Here is a 25,215-nt window from a genome sequence, read left to right on the forward strand (position 1 = left end):
CCTTGAGCCTGATAGTTCACTCTCTGATCACCTGCTATCTGCTCTGGGCAGCCGGGGAAATGCCCTAGCCTCTGAGCATCTTGCTGGTAACTGAGCAAGATAAGACAGACAGACGTACAAAGTAATGCGCATCATGGCATTTGCGAGTCTCAGAGAAGGGTGGGGTCCTCCACCACAGGTAAGACCAGTTTGGTTGCACCTTCTGTATCTGTAAAGGGACATTGCGAATGCATATTTGTCCAGCGTTTCCTGAGCCATACAAGTGATTAACAGGACGGTGCAGTCACCCTTTCCCCCAGCAGCCACAAAAGGACACCTTTGGGTGGAGCCAGGGTCCATCGCATGGGAAAACCTGGAAGCTGGCAGGCTCCTTGTGAGCATCCAGCGCAGCCATCTGGCAGGTTCCTCTCAAATCCATCACTCAACGTGCAGTGTCTTGTTTTTAGCTTTGGCTTGGCCTGCCTCTGCCGCTCTTTCTGCTCTGGTCCCGAGACCCTGTGAACCTGAGATGTTTCCACAGGTCAGGAGGGGTGGAGTGAGCAGACCATGAGGAGTGGGCTCCAAGACCAGGCTCGCGTCCTGTGTTTGAGCAGCGCAGGACAGCAGGACGCCCTTCACCTGTCCTGGACCCTCCCCAGGTGCCGCTCTGTGTGGAGAGGTTGCTACTAGTGAGGCCATCACCAGGAACTTGGGTGACATGAAACCGCTTTTCTCTGGTTCACCTAAACATGAGACCAGACAGACCTGCCTGGCAACTGAAAAATTTATCATGCTACTAAACATTTTTAAAAATTTTCTTCACTTACTTATTTGGGGGAGAGAGAGGCAGGTAGAGAGAATGGGTGTGCCTTTTTTTTTTCCAGTTAGATTGGGTGACCAGAACCCCCAGAGCGTCTCCTGTCCCTGCCCCCCACAGGACGTGGGATACAGGCCTGGCTTTTTAAAAAATATATTTTATTAATTTATTTATTTGAGAGAGAGAATGGGCATGCCAGAGCCTTCAGTCAGTGCAAATGAACTCCAGATGTATGCGCCCCCTTAGGCATCTGGCTTACGTGGGTCCTGGAGAGTCGAACCGGGATCCTTTGATTTTTGCAGGCAAGCCCCTTAACTGCTAAGCCATCTCTCTAGCCCTCTATTACTTTTTACATGATAGTAGTATTGAAATTTAATTTATGTAACACACAATTCACTCATTTATAATTGAAGTCAGGGCAGGAAAGGTGGATTAACGATTAAAGCACTTGCCCGTAAAGTCTAAGGACCCAGGTGTGATTCCCTAGTACCCGTATAAGCCAGATGCACAAGATGCCCATTCTCTCTCTGTCTGTCTTCTCTCTCTCTCTCTCTCTTTTGCATTATAAAAAAAGAAAAAAAAAAGTAGTAGTGACCTTCCTGGCTGTCCCCCCTCCCCCAGTGACACAGGCTCAGCATGGAAGAGCCTTGGAGACACCATGCTACGTGGAAGAAACCAGACCCAAGAACACAGTTAGTGTTGGCTTCAGTGAAAGACCCAGAACAGGAAAATTTCAGACAATAGAATAGAGGTTACCAAGCATGGGGGGCCGGGGGGTGCAGGATCAGGAGCTATTGCTTAATGCTTATTGAGTTTCTGTTGGGATAACGAAAAAGTTTTGGAAATAGATAATGATTGTTGCCCAACCTTAGGATGTAGTTAATGACACTACCCTGTACACTCCCCAGTGGCGCTGGGAAGATGGCACAATGGGTACAATGCTTACTGCACAAGTGTGAGGTCCTAAATTCAGATTCCCAACCGCCACATAAAATCCAAGTGTGGTGGCAGGTGCCTGTAATCCCAGTGCTTGGGAGGCCGAGACAACTGGATCCCTTAGGCCCACTGGCTGGCTAGTGTAGCTGAGTGAGTGAGAAACACTATCAAAAAATAAGGTGGCATATAGTAATTTATTATTATTATTTAAAAAGCATTGAGGAAGACACCGGGCATTGACCTCTGGCCTCCACATGAACATGCACACACATACGGACACACAGCACATGTCACAAAAAAGTTACAGTGATAAAATGTAGGCTGTGTATATTTTATCACAACAATGAGGAAACTGCTCTGAGGACTAATGGATCTGAAGACACGCGGTGGCAGGTGTCTGAGCTGACGTGGAACGGCCCCAGGCATGGAATGGGTCTCAGGCGCAGGGTTTTCTGAGCTGGAATGCTGCGTGATCTTACTTTACGGGCAGCAGTGATAATTTTTAAAGATATTTTTATTTATGTATTTGAGAGAGACAGAACTAGACACAGAGAGAGGGAGAGAGAAAGAATGGGTTCGTTAGGGCTACTGCAAACGAACTCCAGACGCATGTGCCCTCCTTGTGCATCTGGCTTACGTGGGTCCTGGGGAATTGAACCTGGGTCCTTTGACTTTGCAGGCAAATACCTTAACAACTAATTCATCTCTCCAGCCCAACAATGCTAATGAACACACACACACACACACACACACACACACGCACATATATTTGTTTGAGAGAGGAGAGAATGGGCTCACCAGGGCCTCTAGTCACTGCAAATGAACCCAAGACACGTGCCGCTTTGTGTATCTGGCTTACATGGGTACTGGGGCATCAAGCCTGTGTTCCTTAGGCATCACAGGCCTGTGCCTTAACTGCTAAGACTCCCCTGCAGCCCAAGTGGGTCAGGAATTAGAGGAAAATGTGGTGGAGCTTTGTACTGAATTCAGCGGACCCCCTGCAGTCAGTGGGAGAGACCGGGGTTGCTGGAAGCTCTTTCTGTCTCAGGTTGCTGGTTGGTCAACGTTAGCATGGTTTCTGCTGTCTGTCTGTGTGTGTTGGTGGTGGTGGTGGGGGTGACAGATGGGGCCACATGCAGGGAGGGGCCATGTCCTGTGGTCTTCTGACGCTTGAATCTAACATATTTCTTTCTCGTCTCCCTCAACAGAAAAGGGGGATTTCATTGCCCTGGATCTGGGTGGATCTTCCTTTCGGATTCTGCGGGTGCAAGTGAATCATGAGAAGAGACAAAATGTCCACATGGAGTCCGAGGCCTATGAGACCCCAGAGAACATCGTGCATGGCAGCGGGAGCCAGGTGGGTCCGCGCTCCCCTCAGAGCAGGCCCGCGGCCCAGCGTGCCCGGGACGCTTTCATGGCTCAGACGACGCGAAGGACTCCCAAGGGGCGTGTCCACCACACGGGAGGGCTGGGTTGGTTTCCAGAGCACAGCCCTCGGGCAGAGCTGCCCTTCTTTCAGGTCACTGGCGTCCTCGCCCACACACTGGGAGCCAGGCGACCTTGTCAGACAGGAAGAGGGTTCACAACTTGGGCAATCAAGGGCACCACGCTCCTGATTTCACAGCATTGCATACACCCTTGGCACAGCAAGCAGAGGGCACGGGCCTTCCTCCCACTTGTGCCCAAGGCCTCCTTTCCCCCAGGCCTCAGGGCCTTTCTTGGTTGAGGCTGTGGACATGCCCTGGCAGGGCCCATCTGTATATGATACGTGTGACTGGGATTCAGCATTCCCTCAGGTTTTATTTATTTATTTATTTATTTATTTATTTGAGAGCAACAGACACAGAGAGAAAGACAGACAGAGGGAGAGAGAGAGAATGGGCGCGCCAGGGCCTCCAGCCTCTGCAAACGAACTCCAGACGCGTGCGCCCCCTTGTGCATCTGGCTAACGTGGGACCTGGGGAACCGAGCCTCGAACCGGGGTCCTTAGGCTTCACAGGCAAGCGCTTAACCGCTAAGCCATCTCTCTAGCCCTCCCTCAGGTATTTTTTTAAAAAAATATTTTATTATTTATTTGAGAGAGAGTTAGAAAGGCAGAAAGAGAAAGGGGCACCCCAGGTCCTCCAGTCACTGCCCACAAACTCCAAATCCATGTGCCATCCTGTGCATCTGGCTTATGTGGGTCCTGGGGAATTGAACCTGAGTCCATAGGCATCACAGGCAAGCACCTTAACCGCTAAGCCATCTCCGCAGCCCTAAGCGTCAGTGTTGACGTGGAGGGAGCGTGGAGGCTGTGGGTGGACAAGAGGCTTCGCTGAAGCGGTTAGGGGAGCAATGCCTGGAGAAGGGCGGGATGAAGTGGGAACACTCCCCAGCCGTGCGGTGTGCGTTGCCAGCGTCCGTGTCCGCTGATCCATTTCCTCAGACCTCTGACTGCCGTGCTGTGTGGCGGGTTCTGGTGACCCGGGTCCTCTTGTTACCTGCGGAGCAGCTCACACTCACAGGCTTTGAGCAGCAGTAATGTCTTGGGATTGAGATCGTGGGGAATCTCCTGTGATGTGTGGCTATTCAAAAAAATTCGTTTTAAAATCTTTCATTTGAGACGCTATTTAATTTAAAGGCAAGCTCTGTGTCCACCTTCCACCCAGCCTGCCTGTCTGCCAGCTCTTTCTTTTCTCTCCCTCCCTCCATCCTTCCGCCTTACATTTACAGCAACTCAAAAGCCTGTAAAAATTAAACTCAGTGATTTCAGAAGTATAAATGTAACATTGTTAAAATATCAATCACATAGTTCTGTGAATTAAAAAATATATATTATTTATTTATTTAAGAGAGAGAGAGAGAGGGAAGGAGAGGGAATGGACATGTTAGGGCTCCGGCCACTGCTGACGAACTCCAGATGCACGCACCACGTCATGCATCTGGCTTTACATGGGTGCCGGGGAATTGGACCTGGGTCCTTAGGCTTCACAGGCAAGTGCCTTAACTGCTAAACCATCTCTCCAGCCCAGTTCTGTGAAGTTTAAATAACAGATACTTCAGTTTTTGTTTAGCTATTATTTACTCAATCAAGGGCTATCTATTTATTTTTATTTAAGAATATTTATTTATTTGAGACACAGAGAAAGAAAGAGAGAGAGAAACAGGCAGATACAGAGAATGGGCATGCCAGGGCCTCTAGCCACTTCAGACTCCAGGGACATGCACCACCTTGTGCAGCTGGCTCATGTGGGTACTGACAATTCGAATCTGGGTCCTTAGGCTTTGCAGGCAAGCACCTTAGCCATCTCTCTACCCTTTATTTTTAATTTTTATTTATTCATTTTACTTTTTTTTCGAGATAGTGTCTCACTATGTAGGCCTGGAAATTGCCAAATAGCCCAGGCTGGCCCTTGAACTCAGAATCCTCCTGTTTCTGCCTCCTCAGTCCTGGGACTACACACCTGCATCATCACACCCAGATTCTCTGATTAGCTGGGCGTGGTGGCGCATGCCTTTGATCTCCACACTTGGGAGGCACAGGTAGGAGGATCGTCACGTGTTTGGAGGGGCCCTGAGATTACAGTGTGAATTCCAGGTCAGTCTAGGCTGGAGGGAGACACCCTCCCGAAAAAAAAAACCCAAAAAATAAATATGTTGTCTCGAAAGAAGAAATTAACATGTATTTTTCTTGTGTGTTTGTTTATTTATTTTGTGGTACTAGGGCCTTGAGGATACCAGATAAGTGATCTGCCCATGCCCATTTTTTACTTTTTGATTTTTTTTTTTCAAGGTAGGGTCTCACTCTAACTCAGGCTGACCTGGAATTAACTATGTAGTCTCAGGGTGGCCTTGAACTCACAGTGATCCTCCTGTCTCCACCTCCCAAGTGCTGGGATTAAAGGCCTGCGCCACCATGTCTGGCTCCAGCTACTTTTTTTTTTTTTTTTAACTTTTGAAGTAGGATCTCACTAAAATGCCCAAGCTGGCTTGGAACTCCTTCGGTAGCTCAGGCTAGCCTCAAACTCTGGATCTTCAAGCCCTAGAGCCTCCCGAGCGCTGGGATCTTAGGTGTGTCCCACCATCCCCAGCGCTCATCTTGGCCTTCCCAACAGAACACTGGTGAGCTGTGTTTGACTTGGATGTGGGTTCTGGGTAAGGACCCCTGACCGTGGTCCCCTGGCTTGCATCCAGCCATTCCGGGTACTTCTCTCTCTCTCTCTCTCTCCCCCTCCCTCCCTTTCTCCCTCCCTCCCTCCCTCCCTCCCTCCCTCCCTCCCTCCCCCCCCCCCTCTCTCTCTCTCTCTTGGTCAGCCCTCCTTCCTTCCCCTTCTCAGCTGGGTCCTTCCTCTGCAGATGGCTTGGGATAAGAGGACTTCATGATGGGTTTATTTCAATCTGAAACAGGTCACAGGAAGCTTAGCCCAGCACCACCTGGGAAGGTAATCACATGTGTCTCTTGAGTCAGAAATGCCATTGAAAGTGCAGCCTGACTGTGACTAACTGTGACTCAGGGACAGAGCTCCCAAACAAATGATTGGACCTCTCTTTGGCCCAGCAGTCAAGTTCAGTGCTAAAGCTGGCTCAGGGTGACTGACTGGGTGTGTGTGTGTGTGTGTGTGTGTATGCATGTGTATGTGTGCATGCATGTGTATGTGTGCTTTTGGTCCCCCCTCCTTTTTTTTTCTTTTTTTCCAAGGTAGTCTCAGTCTAGCCCAGGCTGACCTGGAACTCACTGTGTACTCTCAGGGTGGCCTCAAACTCACCACAGTCTTCCTACCTCAGCCTCCCAAGAACTGGGATTAAAGATGCCTCCTTGTACCTAGGTTTAAGTGGTAATTGGGGAAAATTGAACCTGGGTATAGCCAGCTTTGCAACAAGTGCTTTTAACTGCTGAGCCATCTTTGCAGCTCAGTTTGGCCCTTTAACTGCTGCGCCATCTGCCCAGCCTTCTCATATGGTATTTTACCTGTGGAGGAGCAGTTTTCCTTTTTTGTTTTTTGTTTTTGAGGTGGGGTCTTGCTCTAGCCCAGGCTGATCTAGAGTTGACTATGTAGACTCAGTGAACTCATGGCTGTCCACCTGCGTCTGCCTCCCGAGTGCTGGGATTAACCCGTACACCACCACACTTATCTTTAAATACATTTTTTAAAAATTTTATTTATTTATTTGAGAGCGACAGACACAGAGAGAAAGACAGATAGAGGGAGAGAGAGAGAATGGGCATGCCAGGGCTTCCAGCAAATGAACTCCAGACGTGTGCGCCCCCTTGTGCATCTGGCTAACGTGGGACCTGGGGAACCGAGCCTCGAACCAGGGTCCTTAGGCTTCACAGGCAAGCGCTTAACCGCTAAGCCATCTCTCCAGCCCATCTTTAAATACATTTTTAAAAATATTTTTATTTATTTATTTGGGACACAGAAGGGGAAAAAAAGAGGCAGATAGAGATAACGGGTACACCAGGGCCTCTTACCAGTGCAAACACTCCAGATGCACTTACTACCTTGTGCATCTGGCTTTACATGGTACGGGAGACTCGAGCTTGGGTCCTTTGGCTTTTCAGGCATGCATCTTAACTGCCCAGCCATCTCTCCAGCCGAAACTAATTTATTTATTTATTTATTTATTCATTTATTTATTTATTTATTTGAGAGCGACAGACACAGAGAAAGACAGATAGAGGGAGAGAGAGGGAATGGGCGTGCCAGGGCTTCCAGCCTCTGCAAACGAACTCCAGACGCGTGCGCCCCCTTGTGCATCTGGATAACGTGGGACCTGGGGAACCGAGCCTCGAACCAGGGTCCTTAGGCTTCACAGTCAAGCGCTTAACCACTAAGCCATCTCTCCAGCCCCGAAACTAATTTTTTTAAGAAAACAAAACTATGATTGTCTGAAGGCTGTTCGGTTACTCCAGGGTGTTGGATGCTGTGGAATTGTCATAGAATTTGTGAAAGTTTCATAGATCAGCATGGGAGAGGCTCGAAGGCCACTTGTGGGTAACTGATGGAGACCTGAGGGCAGTGTGTCATGGGAGACTGCTGGCGTTTTGTTTCTCGATTTCCTTCACACATCAGTTTCCATCTTGGGGTTTGAGATGCTTCCAGGCGGCTGCGCTGCCCCACAGGCAGCTCCTTGATCAGGCGGTGTGACTCTTCAGTCATCTCCCCAATACTGTGTCCCCTTCCTCCCACCTGACGTCTCTCTCCTGTTCTCTCCAGCTTTTTGACCATGTCGCTGAATGCCTGGGGGACTTCATGGAGAAAAAGAATATCAAAGACAAGAAATTACCTGTGGGATTCACGTTTTCTTTCCCGTGCCGACAATCCAAAATAGATGAGGTAAGGTCATCCCGGATTGCATTTTGTGGCCTCCCCACGAATGCCTCTGAGGTGTGGCTGTCCCATCTTGTCTCTGTCCAGGTGTGTGTGATCCCATCCACATTCCCTCGAGTATCTGGCCGTGCCGCATCTCCAAGGTGTTCCTGTCGGTTTGGCCTCCAGGGTGCCTCTTTCAGCCCGGTGCAAAGCTTGCTGACAGTGTCCCCCTACCCCATATGAGAGATGTGTTCTGAGACCTTAGTGGTGAAGATTTTGACCTGGTGTTAATGAGAGACAACGAAACAGATTTTAGGTGGAATCTTGTATTAGCTCCCACTCTGCTGTGGAGTTTCTTAAGACTGTCAAAGGCAGAAGCTCTTGGGAGAAAGGAAGTTCCTTGTGTAGTCTTGCTGCGGGAGGTTTCTAGTTAAAGGCTTGCTATGGGGTGGTTGTGACTTGGGTTACTAATATGAGGAGCTGAGAGAGGGCATGGAGTAAGTCACAGACTCATCAATGCGAATGTTATCTTATCCTGCTGTCCCACTCAGGCCAGGTTGTCTGTCCCTGTGCCCGGGGTCAGAAGGAACTGCAGATGGGGCTGTGTGCTGCTTTGCCTTCCTAGGACTAATGTCTGTCCTCTTAAAGAGACAGTGCTTATGACCTAACACTCAGGAAGTGCCTGAGACCGTGACTACCTCTGGACATCATAAACAGTATGTTTTCTCACATACATACATATCCGTGATGAAGTTCTAGTTTGTAAATAAGAACACTAAGAGATTGACAAGCATAGCTAATAAAATAGAACAGTCATATAATAATATGTGCTAATAAAATCAAAGTTATGGGAATATACAATTTTATTATATCCCATTGCAGGCTGAGGACATAGTTAGGTTGGGGGAGCACTTGTCTAGCGTGTTTGAAGCCCTGAGGCACCTTCCCCAGCACTGGAGGGATGGCGTGGTGACTCACACCTGTCACCCCAGCACTGGGAGGTGGGAGAATCAGAAATTCAGAATTGTCCTCGGCTGCATAGCAAGTTTGAGGCCAGATCTGGCTAGAGGCTGTCATTCATGAATAAATAAATACAGAGATACACAAATAAATAAGTGAATAAGGAAATGTTTAAATCAAATTGCATGGGCTAGAGTGAGACCATACCTTGAAAAACTGAAAACAAGACAGAGGGTTGGAGAGATGGCTTAGCAGTTAAGCGCTTGCCTGTGAAGCCTGAGGACCCCGGTTCAAGTCTCAATTCCCCAGGTCCCACGTTAGCCAGATGCACAAGAGGGCGCAAGCATCTGGAGTTTGTTTGCAGTGGCTGGAGGCCCCGGCACGCCCATTCTCTCTCTCTGCCTCTGTCTGTCGTTCTCAAATAAATAAATAAAAATGAACAAAAAATTTTTAAAAATAGTTAAAGAATTTTCAGTAGTAAGCAAAAAATTTATGATGGATATTGCCCCAGACCTAAAGATATAGGATATTATCTCTATGTGTCATTTGATGGAAGTTAGAAGTTTTCTGTCTTCTGCACCAAAGCCTTATCAGGTAAGGTAGAGCCGGTGTGAGGACGGAGCCTGCTCTCTCCCAGGCTCTAATTCCCTTGTCTGTAACCTCCCACCTGCCTATTCTGCCTCAAAAACAAATATCCCGGAGTGGGTGCCTGCTTCCGCGCACTCCCTGTGACTAATCCTTGGGTGTCTCTCCTTGATTTCTCCCTTACTCTGCAAACACAAATGGCCTCTCATACTGGACAAACAGCAGACTCAGCCAGAGAGGCACAGACCGAGTTCGTCAACATTGCTCCTGCAATGCCTCAGCCCTGGCTTCAGCTCCCCAACCAAGAATTCTCTTTGCATTTTTCTTCGCCTTTCCCACCTAACCATGCCTGGTTTTCTTGGGGGCGTTAGAAACTGAGACCTGGCTGGAAAGTTCGGTGGGTGGTCAGTCAGAGAGGCCGTGCTGGGACTTCTCAGGCTCTCTGTGTGTGCGTCCTCATGCACATGCTCACAGGTGTGCACCCACAGGGCAGAGGACAACTTTGGGTGGCATTCTCCATGAATGCCATCAGCTCTCTTGGTGCATGGCGTCTGTTTTCAGAGCTGCCTTCCATTTGACTGTGTGCCACGTGGCCCTCCCGCGTCGAGGTTCGCAGTGGAGGAATGACACAGACGGGTTCGTGGGCCCAAGGTTTCACTTTCACTTTTAAATTATTTATTTCTTTGCAAGCACAGAGTGGGGGGGGGGGATGAGCATGGGCATGCCAGGGCCTCCTGCCACCACAAAAAAGGAAGCTTCATGATGCCAAGGGAAAACATGGCATGAGCAGAGGCTGGACACCACCTCTGCCACAGCAGGTGGAAAACAGCAGCTAGTGAGCCCAGCTCTGGCAAGGGGCAGCTGGCTTAACACCCCCCAACGCCACCTCCAGAAACACCCCTCCTCCAGCAAGGCTCCATCTCCTAAATTGTCACCAGCCCCCAGCTGCTATGAGTAGGCTCGAGATGCATGCACCACCTGTGCATCTGGCTTTACTGGGTACTGGGAATCAGGCTCTGCTTGTTTGGCATTGCAGGCCAGTGCCTTACTGCTGAGCCATCTTTCCAGTCCTAATTTATATACATGTATATATATATTCTTCTTGGGTTTTCAAGATAGGGTCTCACTGTAGTTCAGGCTGACCTGGAATTCACTATGTAGTCTCAGGGTAACCTTGGACTCACGGTGATCCTCCTACCTCTGCCTCCTGAGTACTGAGATTAAAGGTATGCATCACCATGCCTGGCCAGGTTATATTCTTTTATCCCCTTGCCCTAGCTCCTGTTACATTGGGGTCATGAAGACCTCCATCAGTCCCTGCAGAGTAGCAGAAAACCATGCCTCAGTATTCCTGCCCACTCTTTGGCTCTTGCAACCTTTCTACCCCCCTCCCACAATGTTCCCTGAGCCATGGCAGGCCTATTAATAATCTGATGTAGTGTTGAGTTCTCTGTAGTGTATGGAGTTCTGCTTTGATGGGTTTTGACTGATCACCATACCTGTCACCATCACCTTGGAACTGGTTGTCAGGCTAGCAGTAAGAGCAGTGTTCACGTTACCAGCTATCTTCTTGTCTTATTAATGGATCTCAGTTCTCTGTTTGCTCTCCCATCTGCAAAACAAAGCAGATTCTTCAAACGAGAGTGAGGGCAGCTTGAGTTAAAGGGGGTGTGCACAGTCACTTCAGAGAGTTTGTTTGTTTTGGTGTGCGAGCCCACTCTTCTGTGAGAGCAGTGGGGCTTCTCTCTGAAGTCTTGACTTTCCTGACCATGGGATTCTGTCTTGGTTTCCAGTGCCAGATATGAGTTCTCTCCCACTGGGCAGGCCTCTTGTCCAGACAGAGAGCAGTGGGTACCCGCAGAGGCTGTATGCTCAGAACACATTTTATGGGGGACATCCGATTCAAACCAGCACAGGAAGGAAAGGTGATCTGTGATCTGGCATTTGGCATGGTGCATGGGGGAAGAACCCCTCCCCCTTATCCACTTACCTTTTGGGGAATTGAGAGTTTGAATTTCATCTCTGTCTAGAGTTAACGGGTGGTGGCTGGGAGAACGTTGTTTTTCCTCTCAGTTAGGTGCAGAAAGGTTTAGGCAGTTACCATAGTAGTCGGTAGTAATAAGATCCCAGACCTAATCTGGTTAGGTATGAGGGGGTCGCGTGAGGGGGGGATACAATGCTCTTTGAAGTCTCAATTACCATAACAGGAAGGTGGCTCCAGAATTCTGGGGCCCAGTGGCTGTGGGACGAGAGGCAGATGGACAGCGTGCTTTGGAATTCCTACAGCTGGCCACTTGTGCAAGTTGGACATGAGTCTGTTTCTTTGCTTGTTTTTTTTCTTCCCTTGTATCCCCCAGGGAAATGTATCGTGGGGATAGGCAGGTGATGGACCCATCTGGCTCCGTCCTCCACTTCCAGGCCTTGGGATGCTGAGGCTCCTGACCCAAACCCCGCCTGTCCCCTCCTCCCACAGGCCATCCTGATCACGTGGACGAAGCGGTTCAAAGCCAGCGGCGTGGAAGGTGCCGATGTGGTCAAACTGCTGGAGAAAGCCATCAAGAAACGAGGGGTAATTTCTCTCTGGCTGTGCTCAGCGGGCCGCGGGGCGGGGAACGACACGTTCACATGACTAGAGCACGTGCAATATCCCGGTCTGAGCACCGTGGTGGGAAGAGGCGGGCGGGGGGCGTCAGCCTGTGAGCCCGCGTTTCCTGAACTGCCTCCTCCCGTGCCTCTCTGCTCCCCCGTAGAGCCTAGCTGAGGAACGTGGCTCTATGAGGAAAATCCACTCCCCAAAGAACCCTAGACTGGGTAATTAAGCGGACCCTATATTTTCAGTAATGTAATCACTGCTCTTTGATTCAATTCATTTAAGTCCTGGCAGCAGTGAGACCTGCTCACAGTGTTGATGACTATGAAAACCAAGCTCTGCCTAAGGTTAGGGCGCCTCTGCTCGATGTGGGGTTCATAGGTGACACCCAGGCTGGAGGGATGGCTTAGCGGTTAAGGCATTTGCCTGCCAAGCCAAAGGACCCAGGCTTGATTCTCCAGGACCCATGTTAGCCAGATGCACAAGGGGCCACACGTGTCTGGAGTTTCTCTGCAGTGGCTGGAGGTCCTGGAGTGCCCATTCTCTCTCTCCCTCTTTCTCTGTCAAAGAAATAAGTAAATAAGTATAAATTATTTAAAAATGTATTATTAAAAAAAAACAACAAAGGTGACACCCAGCTCACTATCTGTGCCCAGGACTACGATGCCAACATTGTAGCTGTGGTCAACGACACAGTGGGGACCATGATGACCTGTGGCTATGACGACCAGCAGTGTGAAGTCGGCCTGATCATTGGTAACGTGCCCCCAGAACGGCCCGCTCAGCCCAGCGCTTCAGGAGAGGCGCCCTCCCCTTTCTCCTGTGGCCTCAGCTTCCAATGTTGCCCCCCCCCCCAGGCACTGGCACCAACGCTTGCTACATGGAGGAACTGAGGTACATCGACCTGGTGGAGGGCGACGAGGGGCGGATGTGCATCAACACGGAGTGGGGGGCCTTCGGGGACGACGGCGCCCTGGAAGACATCCGCACCGAGTTTGACAGGGAGCTGGACCGAGGATCCCTCAACCCTGGAAAGCAGCTGTGAGTCCTTGACCTTGTCTTTCTAGCTAAGTATCTGACCTGGGAGTCGCCTAGCAAAAGCCTGGGAACAGGAGACAAAAGGACACAAAGTCAGGTGTTTGTGAATGCTACCATCCATTTGATTTATTTTTTATTGACAACTTCCATGATTGCAAACAATATCCCATGGTAATGCCCTCCCCACTTTCTCCTTTGAAACTCCATTCTCCATCATATCCCCACCCCCTCTCAATCAGTCTCTATTTATTTTGATGTCATGATCCTTTCCTCCTATCATGATGGTCTTGTGCAGGTAGTGTCAGGCACTGTGCGTTCATGGATATCCAGGCCATGTTGTTTCTGGAGGAGCACATTGTAAGGAGTCCTACCCTTCCTTTGGCTCTTACGTTCTTCCCACCACCTCCTCCACAATGGACCATGAGCCTTGGAAGGTGTGATAGAGATATTTCAGTATTGAGCAGTCCTCTGTCACTTCTCAGCACCATGGTGCCTTTTGAGTCATCTGAAGGTCACTGCCATCTGGAAAGAGAAGGTTTTCTAACCAAAAGTGTGAGTAGCATTAATATATGGGTATGAACAGTAAGAGAAGTGCTTACTGGGCAGTTTAGTGAGCACAGTATATATGTTTAGCCAGACAGCAATAGATGTTACACCCTAGGGCTCATTACTACCCCTGTTGTAGGTTTTCAGTATCAGGGATGTATTCCCTCCCATGGAGTGGGCCATTGGTTTCCCCCATAACAGATGTGTGACTATTATACCCGTGGGCTCATTTGGCCTGGCTGGCCAAATATAAGTCTTGCAGTGTCCACTGTTGAGTATCTTCACTGGTGATTTCGCTCTGTCCCATTGAGCCGCATGCAGAATGGTGTCTTCTAGTTTTCTGTCAGCTGATCTACATGGTGGAGGTTATCAGCTCAGTTCCAGCAGGATTTCTCAGTGGCCTTGCAGCCCAAGTATGTGGAGTCTTCAGCAATAGGATCTTACCATCTATTCCTTGTGGGAAACCAAGGGTCCATGGCCCATTTTTTAATTGGGTTGTTTGATTTCTTATTATTTAATTTTTGTGTTCTTTGTATATCGTAGATATTAATCCTCTCTCAGATGCATAGCTGACAGAGATGTTCTCCCATTCTGTAGGTTGCCTCTTTGCTCTGTTCACAGTATCAATGATTTTAATTCCTGAGCAATTGGAGTTACATTGAGTCTTTGCTAATACCAATATGTTAAAGGGTTACCCCTGCTTTTTCCTTTAGCAGTTTCAGAGTTTCAGATCTGATAGTAAGATCTTTGACCCATTTGGACTTAATTCTTGTGCATGGAGAGAGATAAGGATCCATTTTCATCCTTCTACAGATACATTTTCCCAGCACCATTTGCTGAAAAGGCATTTTTGTCGAAGATCAGGTGACTGCCTGGACTTAAATCTGGGTCCTGTATTCTGTTCCATTGATCTACATGTCTGTTTTTGTGCCAGTACCATGCTGTTTTTGTTACTAATTCGTTAATACAGGTTAAAATCAGGTATGGTGATCCCACCAGCCTTATTTTTGCTCAAAATTGTTTTATATATTCAAGGTTCTTTGTGCTTCCAAATGAAATTTTGGGTTGTTTTTTCTGTTTCTGTGAAGAGTGCCATTGGAATTTTGTTGGGGATTGCATTAAATGTGTAGATTGCTTTCAGTAAGGTTGACATTTTCACAATACTGATACTTCCATTGGAAGAACAAGGAATGTCTTTCCATTTCCTAGTGTCTTCTGCAATTTCTCATAATTGTTTTAAAGTTGTCATTATAGAGATCCTTTACTTCCTTGGCTGGGTTTATTCCAAGGCACTTTATTTTGTTTTATTTTATTTTGATGCAATTGTGAATGGAAGTGAGTTTCTGATTTCATTCTGTGTGTTTGTTATTAGCATATAGGAAGGCAACTGATTTCTGTTTATTTTGTATCCTGCTACATGGCTGTAGATGCTTATCAGCTCTAAAAGTTTGCTTGGAGAGTCTTTAGGGTCTGTTATGTATAGAATCATATCATCTGTAAATAATGATATTTTGATCTCTTCCTTTCCAATTTGTATCCTTATATGTGTCTCTTGCCTTATTGCTATGGCTAAGGCTTCCAGTACTATATTAAATAAAAGTGGGGACAGTGGACACCCTTGTTTAGTTCCTGATTTTAGTGGAAAAACTTCAATTTTTCTCCATTTAGTATTATGTTGGCTGTAGGTTTGTCATAAACAGCCTTTATTATGATGAGATTGCCTTCTACTCCCAGTCTCTGTATGACTTTTATCATCAAATAGTATCAAATACCTTTTCTGCATCTAATGAGATGATCATACAATTTTTGTCTTTTAATCCACTTATATAATGTATTAAATTTATCAATTTTCATATGTTGAGCCATCCCTGCATCTCTGGGATAAAGCCTACTTGGTCAGGGTGTATGATCTTTCTGGTAAATTCTTTTTTTTTTTTTTGTTTTGTTTTGAGGTAGTGTCTCACTCTAGCCCAGGCTGACCTGGAATTCACTATGGAGTCTCAGGGTGACCTTGAACTTATAGTAATCCTCCTACCTCTGCCTCCCGAGTGCTGGGATTTAAGGCATGCACCACCACGCCCGGCTTTTCTGATATATTCTTATATTCTGTTTGCCAATATTTTGTTGAAAAATTTTGCATTTATGTTCATGAGGGAGATTGGTCTGTAATTTTATGTTTCTGTTCTGTCTTTTCTGGCTTTGGTATCAGGGTGATGCTGAGTTTGATACCATTCCTTCTTTTTCTAATTTATGGAAAAGTTTGAGAAGCATTGATGTTAGTTTTTTCATGAATGTCTGTTAAAATTCACCAGTGAATCCATCTGGGCCTGGACTTTTTTTAGTTGGGAGATTTTAAAAAATTAATTTATTTTTTATTTTTATTTAGTTAAGAGAGAGAGACACACAGAAATAGGAAGAGACAGAGAGAGAGAGAGGGAGAGAATGAATGGGCTGCCAGGCCTCCAGCCACTGCAGAAAAATTCTAGATGCATGTGCCCCCTTGTGTATGTGGCTTATGTGGGTCCTGGGGAATTGAACCTGGGTACTTTGGCTTTGCAGGCCTTAACTGCTAAGCCATCTCTTAGCCTCTAGTTGGGAGACTATATATAACTGCTTGGATCTCCATGCTTGTTATAGGTCTATTTAAGTGGTTAATCTCGTCTTGATTTAATTTTGTTAAGTGATATAAATCAATGAAATCATCGTTTCTTTTAGATTTTGTAACTTAGGTGAATATATGTCCTTATGATTTATTGAATTTCTCTGGTATCTGTTGTGATGGTGCCTTTTTGTCATTTGATTAATTTGTGTCTCGAGGCCAGCCAGAGACTCCATAGTAAATTCCAGGTCAGTCTGGGCTACAGTGAGACCCTACCTCGAAAAACAAATGAACAGACAGAGACAGACAGACAAACAAAATCATCAGGCTTTTAAAAACAAAAGAGAAGTGTCAGGCTGGGAATGCAGCTAAGTTGATTATTTCTCTAGCATGCATGACAACCCAGAGTTTGGTTCCCAGTACCGCAAACTGGGAATGGTGGCACATATCTGTAGTCCCAACCTGGGGGGAGTCGGAGGCCGACAAATCCATAGTTCAACTGACCCTCAGTTTACAGAGCAGCTACTGGACACAGAGCAAGAGTCGTAAGCGCTCTGTAGCCGTATTCCACAGACTTGACCTGCCTGCTTCCATATGACCTTGCAGGAAGACTGTCATTGTTCCCATGACACGTAGGTGGAGGTCCAGCTCTAGAGGGGTGCAGAGGCCATGGAGGCAGGAGGAGCACTGCCAGTTCTGGGATTAAGCCTGGCTCCTTGGAGCTGTGTGCCCAGGAGTCTGGCCAGCAGTCAGCCTCAGGGCGCTCTCCTACTCCGGAGCTTCCAATGGGAGCCTCCACCCACTACCTGGCGGGCCTGCCCAGTCCTGTCAGGAAGGAACAATGAAGACTGCATTTCTTTCTTTCGTTCTTTCTTTTTTTTTTTTTTTTACTTAAAAAAAATTTTATTTGAGACAGACAGAATGGGTGCACAAGGGCCTCTTGCCAGTGCAAACAAACTCCAAATACATGTATGTCTTTGTGCATTTGGCTTTATGAAAGTACCGGGGAATTGAACCCAGTGCTTGTGGGCTTTGTAAACAAGTGACTTCATCTGCTGGGCCATCTCCATAGTCACCAAAGACCTTTTTCATATTTATGTCTCAAAAGTGTGGCCTATCAGTTAGTTGCATAGGGCACTAATTTAAAGATAAGCAAGTGAAGTATCTGAGAGAGCACTGAAATCTAGGCCACCAGGGAAGAAACATCCAGGTATGTGTCAGAGCTCTTAACTCACAGTCCAGTGCCTTCTCTGTGACATTTTTTCTCCCTCCATTTGTCCTCCTTCCTGCTCTCTAGGGCTTCTCTACTGCACTGCCATTTGCAAGGTAATATAAAGGACGATTTGACTTCCAATAGGAATTAGAATTGGGGCTGGAGCCTCAGCATTATTTGGAAGCTTCAATAATAAGCAGATGCTACTGTTTAGATGAGAAAAGAAGATATTTTACAATTGAATGTTTTACAGTTTTGAACAAGTTACACATTTATATGCTAAAGTACTATGGAGTATATAGCAAAAAGCTCTGTCTGTATATACCAGTTACACTGTTCCTATTTTTAGAGATACTTACTATGAAGAGTTTTGTATATTTTTCTAGAGATAATTTGTAATAGAGAACCACAATTTACACTCCTTTTTGTACCATTTTTACCTAAAAGCTGACATACTATATAGACACTACATTTTTTTTTTTTTGAGTAAAGTTAGGTCATGGAAATCATTTTGTATCACACAAAGAACATTCACATGGCTATTTTCGCCTAGTGTCTGTTGCCATGTATCTCTTAAATGGATGAAATCTTGATAAGGAATCTACTTTTCATACATGAGTGAATAAGGTCTGGGATAAATTCTCAGAAGAAAACTTGTTGAATGGTATTCTTAATTTTTTTTACTCTTTTTTTCTTTTCTCAAATTTTTATTAACATTTTCCATGATTATAAAAAATATCCCATGGTAATACCCCCCCAACTTTCCCCCTTGAAATTCCATTCTCCATCATATCCCTTCCCCATCTCAATCATTCTTACATATATACAATACCAACCTATTAAGTACCCTCCTCCCTTCTTTTCTCTTCCCTTTATATCTCCTTTTTAACTTACTGGCCTCTGCTACTGAGTTTTTTCCTTCTCATGCAGAAGCCCAATCATCTGCAGCTAGGATCCGCATATGAGGGAGAACATGTGGCGCTTGGCTTTCTGGGCACTATGGTGCCTTCTGAGTCATCCCAAGGTCACCACTATCTGAAAAGAGAAACTTCTGTAACCAAAACTGAGAGCAGCATTAACATATGGGTATGAACATTAAGAGAAGTGCTCACTAGGCAGTGTGATGAGGATAATATATATACTTAGCCAGACACCAGCAGACGTTACACCCCTAGGGCTCATGATTTCCTCTGTCATAGGTTTTCAGTATCAGGCACTTGTTCCCTCCTGTGGACAGGCCTCCACTGCACTATGTTTCTAAGGAGGCCATGCTGTGTTGACAGGCAGGGCCTGGCAGCATCCTGGGCTGTTGGATGGTTGTGCTGTGTCACGGCCAGCTCTTGGGGTGCCAGCAAGGCTACTTAAGAGATGAGCACTTTGGGGCTGGTTAGATGTCACAGTACTTAAAGGCACTTGCTTGCAAAGCCTACTGGCACGGTTTCAATTTCCCAGGTGTCCACATAAAGCTGGTTGGTCATTATTTGCAAGCATCAAGAGACCCTCACACACACACACACACACACACACACACACACACACACTCAGTTTGTGCAAGTAAATTTAAGAAAAATAATTTTTTTGAGATGGCAGTAGCCATCAGAAAATACTTTAATTATGTACAGACAGAATTTTTAAATTAATTAATTATTTTTTTGAGATAGGGTCTCACTCTAGCCCACGCTGATCTGGAATTCACTATGTAGTCTCAGGGTGGCCTTGAACACACAGTGATCCTCCTTCCTCTGCCTTCCAAGTGCTGGGATTAAAGGTGTACACCATCATGCCTGGCCAGAATTTTTTAAAATTTTATTTATTTCTTTGCAAGCAAAGAGATAGGAGACAGAGAGAGAATGAGTGCATGAGGGCCTCTAACCGCTGCAAACAAACTCTAGACATATGCACACCTTTTGCATCTGGCTTATGTGGGTTCTGGGGAATCGAACCTGGGTCCTTTGGCTTTGTAGGCAAGCACCTTAATTGCTAAGCCATCTCTCCATCCTCAGATTTTTTTTTTAAGGCCTTTAATCTGGAGCCTGCCTTCTGATCTTGCCTACTCAGGTCCCAAACTTACAGCTGAATCTGGCTCAGGTAGAGCATTGAGCCCGATTTCATTGGCCTTGAGTGGAAGCTGGCCCTGGCACGCCTCAGTTTCCATGTCAGGCTCCAGGAGACCACCTGTCCCCATGTAGTACTTGGACCAGAGTGGCTGCTGCAGTCAGAGAACCTCACAGCTCCCACCATCCTCCTGGGGGAGTGCGGGGAGAAAGCCAGTTCACTCTGGGATTGGCCTGCTTCTGAATGCGGCATGAGCAGTGGGACGAGCTGATTGGATTTTGGGGGAAGAGTACATTCTCCAGACAGAAAATTTGTAGTCCTTTGGCTGGAAAAGGACACGAGAAGCCCTTAGACTGTGATTAGAAGATGTCCTGGCAGTGGCCTTATGGGGGAAGACTGCTATCCCCACCCCCTAGAAGACCTGCCCCCTTCTGAGATAGGAAGTGAGGAGAGTGTTTGCTGCCTACCCGTTTTCTCCAGGAGGCTGAATTGTGCAGGGACGGTGTAGGAATCCTTTAAAAAGTACCTTGCACGGCGCTGGAGAGACGGCTTAGCAGTTAAGGCACAGTTAAGATCCCTGGTTGGATGCACAGGGTGGCACATGAGTCTGGAGTTTGTTTACAATGACTAGAGGCCCTGTCGTGCCTAATCTCTCGTTCTTTCTCTCTCTCTCATAAATAAATAATTTAAAATAGTACCGTGCACAGATATCATTATATTCTGTTCATTTTTCCGGGGGCCTTATCATCTGTCGCCCCCAATCTAAACCCGGATGTTTCTTCCAGTCAGCCTTGCTTGCCTGCGCCTGCCCTGAAGGGTCCTAGACACAACCTGGGGGGTCTGGGTGACCACCCTGTCTGGGGTCAACCTCCCTGTCCCCTTCTTGTTGGATCTTGGATCACATAAGAGCATTCTCTTGCCTGGGGAGGGGGAGACCAGGAGCTTGTGAGGGACAAGGAGAGGCTGTGCCCACTTTTGTCCCTTCATCATTGGTGCCCCAGCATTGGGACAGAGGGAGCACTCACAAGTACCTATGAATTTTATTTTATTTTTTATTTTTTTTGAGGTAGGGTCTCCCTCTAGCCCAGGCTGACCTGGAATTCACTATGTAGTCTCAGGCTGGCCTTGAACTCCCAGAAATCCTCCTGCCCCTGCCTCCCCGAGTGCTGGGATTAAAGGCGTGCGCCACCACACCCGGTTCACAAGTACCTATGGACTTTTCCTTCTGCAGATTCGAGAAGATGGTCAGCGGCCTCTACCTGGGGGAGCTGGTCCGACTCATCCTGGTCAAGATGGCCAAGGAGGGCCTCTTATTTGAAGGGCGGATCACCCCCGAGCTGCTCACTCGGGGAAAGTTCAACACCAGTGATGTGTCTGCCATCGAAAAGTAGGTGCCATCTGGCGATGGAGGGGAATGGAAGGGAGACAGTCCTTTTTTTTTGTGAGGTAGGGTCTCACTCTAGTCCATGCTCACCTGGAATTCACTATGTAGTCTCAGGATGACCTCGAACTCACGGTGGTCCTCCTACCTCTGCCTTCTGAGTGCTGGGATTAAAGGCATGCGCCACCAAGCCTGGCTCAGTATCCTTATTTTTTTTAATTATTATTATTTATTTGAGAAAAAGAGACAGAGAGAGAGGGGGGAGAGAGAATGGGTGCTCCAGGGCCTCCTGCCACTGCAAATGAACTCCAGACATATGTGCCACCTTGTGCATCTGACTTACATGGGTACTGGGGAATTGAACCTGGGTCCTTTGGCTTTACAGGCATGTGCCTTAACCGCAAAGAAAGCCCCATTTGCCAGTCTTAATCCCATGCCACGTGTTGCATGCACTTTCTAGTTCTTTCTTTCTCTCTATTTGCAAGCAGAGAGAGAGAAGACAAAGAATGGGTACTCCAGACCCTCCAGCCCCTGCCAGTGGACCCAGGGCTGCAGGCGCTAGCTTGTGCATCTGGCTTGACATGGATATCGGGGAATGGAACTAGCAAGCACCTTACCCAATGAGCCAACTCTTTGGCCCATCTAGTCCTTTCTTTCCACTGGTGTCGTGGCGCTTAACTCACATGTCTTGGCCTTCCACCTCGCAGGAATAAGGAAGGCATCCACAATGCCAAAGAAATCCTGACCCGCCTGGGAGTGGAGCCGTCCGATGACGACTGTATTTCGGTCCAGCACGTATGCACCATCGTCTCCTTTCGCTCGGCCAACCTGGTGGCTGCCACGCTGGGTGCCATCTTGAACCGCCTGAGAGATAACAAGGGCACGCCCAGGCTGCGGACCACGGTTGGTGTGGACGGCTCTCTTTACAAGACGCACCCACAGTGAGTTTGCCCTTTGCTGAAACTGGCTCTTGGTATTAATCTGGGCCAAGACTCTTTTCTTGAGGTTAGAATTTTGCACCCAGTATATGGCTTTTTTTTTTTTTTATATATACAACAATGCCTAGGTAGAGTTGCCAGTTTGGGAAGTCTTGCCCTTGGTGGGTCTCGTTGGTCTCGCTCTCTTGTTTCACAGGTCGGGATAAAGATTTCTCTAGCTGCCAGGAATGTGAGGTGTGATGTGTCTGCAGGAATCAGAAGACTGTTAAAAGCCTCCAGACCCCCAGGCACTGCTTTTTTTATTTTTTATTATTTATTTTTTTTGAAAGATAAAAAGTAGCAGATAGAGAGAAAGAGAGAGAATGGGGTGCCAGGGCCTCTAGCCACTGCAAACAAACTCCACGTGCATGTACCACCTTGTGCATTTGGCTTATGTGGGTCCTGGGGAATTGAACCTGGGTCCTTTGGCATTGCAGGCAAACAATTTAACTGCTAAGCTATCTCTCTCTAGCCCTTGAGTGATTTTCACCTCAGCCTTTTAGTAGCTGGGACTACAAGTGTGTGTCACCATACCCAGCTTTTTCTTTGGAAAAAAACTTGCTTTTTTAGCTCATTTTTGGGCAAGAAAGCCTAAGGATTCGTAACATCACATTATAACTTTCTGAGGTAGTAAAGATGCATTTAGCACAAACTGTGTCACCTTTACCACTCTTCTGTGTTACAGTTTGATGGTATTTGGTACACTAAGGTCACACAACTGGCCATATCCAGAACGGTTTTTTTATTAAAAAAAAAAAACAAAAAACAAAACTCACATTTTAAAGAATAGCTTTGACTAAGTATTTTTCATTTCGGAAGTAATAGGTACTCTGCATAAAAACTTCAGACAGTACAAAAAATTACACAAAGAATAGAAGCCGTTGTTATTCCTACTCCTTGGAGCTGACAACTGCTAATATTTTGGGAGAACCATCTTTCCTGTTTCTATTGGCAACAGCTTTCCATACCGCAGGATGCAACCTCTGGCTCTCATACAGTCCTGTCCTGCCCCAAGGTTTTCTTCTAGGGAGGAGAAAGAGCCAAGTGAAAACACACCCCCCACACACCCAAGAGGATTATTCTTCAGTCCTTGCTCATGAACCTGTTCAGTTCTCACTCCACCTTGGGCCACACATAGATCCCTTTGATGCCAAGGTTAAGTAACTGGCTCAACGTCACTTGATGTGGACGTGACAGAACTCATCCTTGATTCTGGATCTTTCTGACTTTGAAACTCTGTACCCTTGACTTTTTGTGGTCACAGTGGTGGCCAAAATCTTTCTGCTTTTATTTTGGTTTTTGAGTAGGATCTTGCTCTAGCTCAGGCTGGCCTGGAATTCACTATGTAGTCTCAGTCAGGGTGGTTTCAAACTCACGGCGATCCTCCTACCTCCGCCTCCTCAGTCCTAGGACTAAAGGCGTGCGCCACCATGCTGGGTGGGCTTTTCTTTTTTTCAAAAAAATTATTTTATTGCTTCTTCATGTTTGTGTGTGTTTGCATGTGGGCGGGGCCATGAGTTGATATTGGATCACACCTGACTTTACATGTGGCGGGTGCATATGGGGGCCACGGGTTGATGTTGGATCACACCCAACTTTACATGTGCCGGGTGCATATGGGGGCCACGGGTTGATATTGGATCACACCTGACTTTACGGGGGTGTTGGGGGTTCAAACTCAGGTCCTCATGGTTGTGGGGCGAGCCCCTTACTAACTGAGGCACCTCTCCAGTCCACCTGCTGCCTTTTGTACAACAGATGCAAAACTCGTGTGGCAGGAAAGATCAGCAAGCACAGGGAGTAGAAGTCAAGCATGTAGACGAAAGGGGTCCCCAACAGGTTGCCACCGGCCGCTGCTGCAGTGCCCGCCCCCCTGTGTCCCCCAGGTACTCCCGGCGTTTCCACAAAACCCTCAGGCGCCTGGTGCCCGACTCGGACGTGCGCTTCCTCCTCTCCGAGAGCGGCAGCGGCAAGGGGGCGGCCATGGTGACCGCGGTGGCCTACCGGCTGGCCGAGCAGCACAGGCAGATCGAGGAGACCCTGGCCCACTTCCGCCTCAGCCATCAGACACTACTGGAGGTGAAGAGGAAGATGCGCGCCGAGATGGAGGCCGGGCTGGGGAAGAAGACGCATGACCAGGCTGTGGTCAAGATGCTTCCCTCTTTTGTCCAGAGCACCCCCGATGGCACTGGTGAGGGCCTGCTGGGGCCGCCGTGCCCCTGTACCAGGCTTGGTGGGGGGGGGGGCGTCAGTTAGGGGGCCCTGGATCAGGGGAGTTTTGAACCCTCCAGAGGATGTCTTTGCATTGCCCATGCTGGAAGCTAACTCACCCATTTTTCATCGTCACCTCTGGCTTGTTATGTGCCTGGCTCAGAGTGGTTAAATTTCTCAAGCAGGGACCTCCCTGGCTAGAGCCTTTATCCAAAATCATGTGAGAACTGCCGGGCATGGTGGCGCATGCCTTTAATCTCAGCACTCGAAAGGCAGAGGTAGGTGGATCTCTGAGTTTGAGGCCAGCCTGGGACTACAGAGTAAGTTCCAGGTCAGCCTGGGCTAGAGTGAGACCCTACCTCGGGAAAAAAAAAAAAAAAAAAAAAAAGAAGAAGAAAGAAAAAAATCATGTTCAAGTTGGGAAGTGGGAAGCCAAGAGTAGTAATGTACATATGTAATCCCAGCACTTGGGGTGTAGAGACAGGAGGATCAGGAATTTGAGGTCAATCTTAGCTACATAGCAAGCTTGATTCCAACCTCAGCTACTTAAAACCCGATCAGGGGCTGGGGGGATGGCTCAGTGGTTAAGGCATTTGCCTGCAAAGCCAAAGGACCCAGATTTGATTCCCCAGGACCCACGTTAGTCAGATGCACAAGGTGGTGCATGAGTCTGGAGTTCATTTGCAGTGGCTAGAGGCCCATTCTGTCTGTCTGTCTCTCCCTTTCTCTCTGTCAGATTTTATATCTATCTATCTATCTATCTATCTATCTATCTATCTATCTATCTATATATAAAATAAGTATTTAAGGGGAAAAAAAAAAACAGATCAGGGGCTCGGGAGATGGATGGCTCGGTGGTTCAAAGTACTTGCTGAGTAAGCCTGATAACTGGCGTTGGGTCCCCGGAGCCCGTGTAAGGCTGGCTGCATTAGTGCGGGGTTCTCTAATCCCACACACAGCAGCAAACAGGAAACACCAGCACTCCAGGGTTACCCTCTGACCTCCACATATATGCTGTGGCACACAAACACACCC

At 47.4% G+C, this 25,215-nt stretch overlaps 1 protein-coding gene across 1 annotated transcript in view; it reads left to right on the top strand.

The window, feature by feature from the left end:
* The window catches only part of Hk1 (hexokinase 1), a 79,124-nt gene that overhangs the window by 37,821 nt on the left and 16,088 nt on the right, over positions 1-25,215 (top strand). Inside the window, exons 3-10 of the mRNA XM_045137375.1 lie at positions 2,941-3,089; positions 7,930-8,049; positions 12,044-12,139; positions 12,817-12,916; positions 13,018-13,201; positions 20,843-20,998; positions 21,700-21,933; positions 23,856-24,160. Of these exons, the coding sequence (XP_044993310.1) occupies positions 2,941-3,089; positions 7,930-8,049; positions 12,044-12,139; positions 12,817-12,916; positions 13,018-13,201; positions 20,843-20,998; positions 21,700-21,933; positions 23,856-24,160 (1,344 nt within the window). The remainder of the gene's footprint in view (positions 1-2,940; positions 3,090-7,929; positions 8,050-12,043; positions 12,140-12,816; positions 12,917-13,017; positions 13,202-20,842; positions 20,999-21,699; positions 21,934-23,855; positions 24,161-25,215) is intronic.

The sequence above is a fragment of the Jaculus jaculus genome, chromosome 18 (assembly GCF_020740685.1).
Source record: "Jaculus jaculus isolate mJacJac1 chromosome 18, mJacJac1.mat.Y.cur, whole genome shotgun sequence".
NCBI classification, from domain to species: Eukaryota; Metazoa; Chordata; class Mammalia; order Rodentia; family Dipodidae; genus Jaculus; species Jaculus jaculus.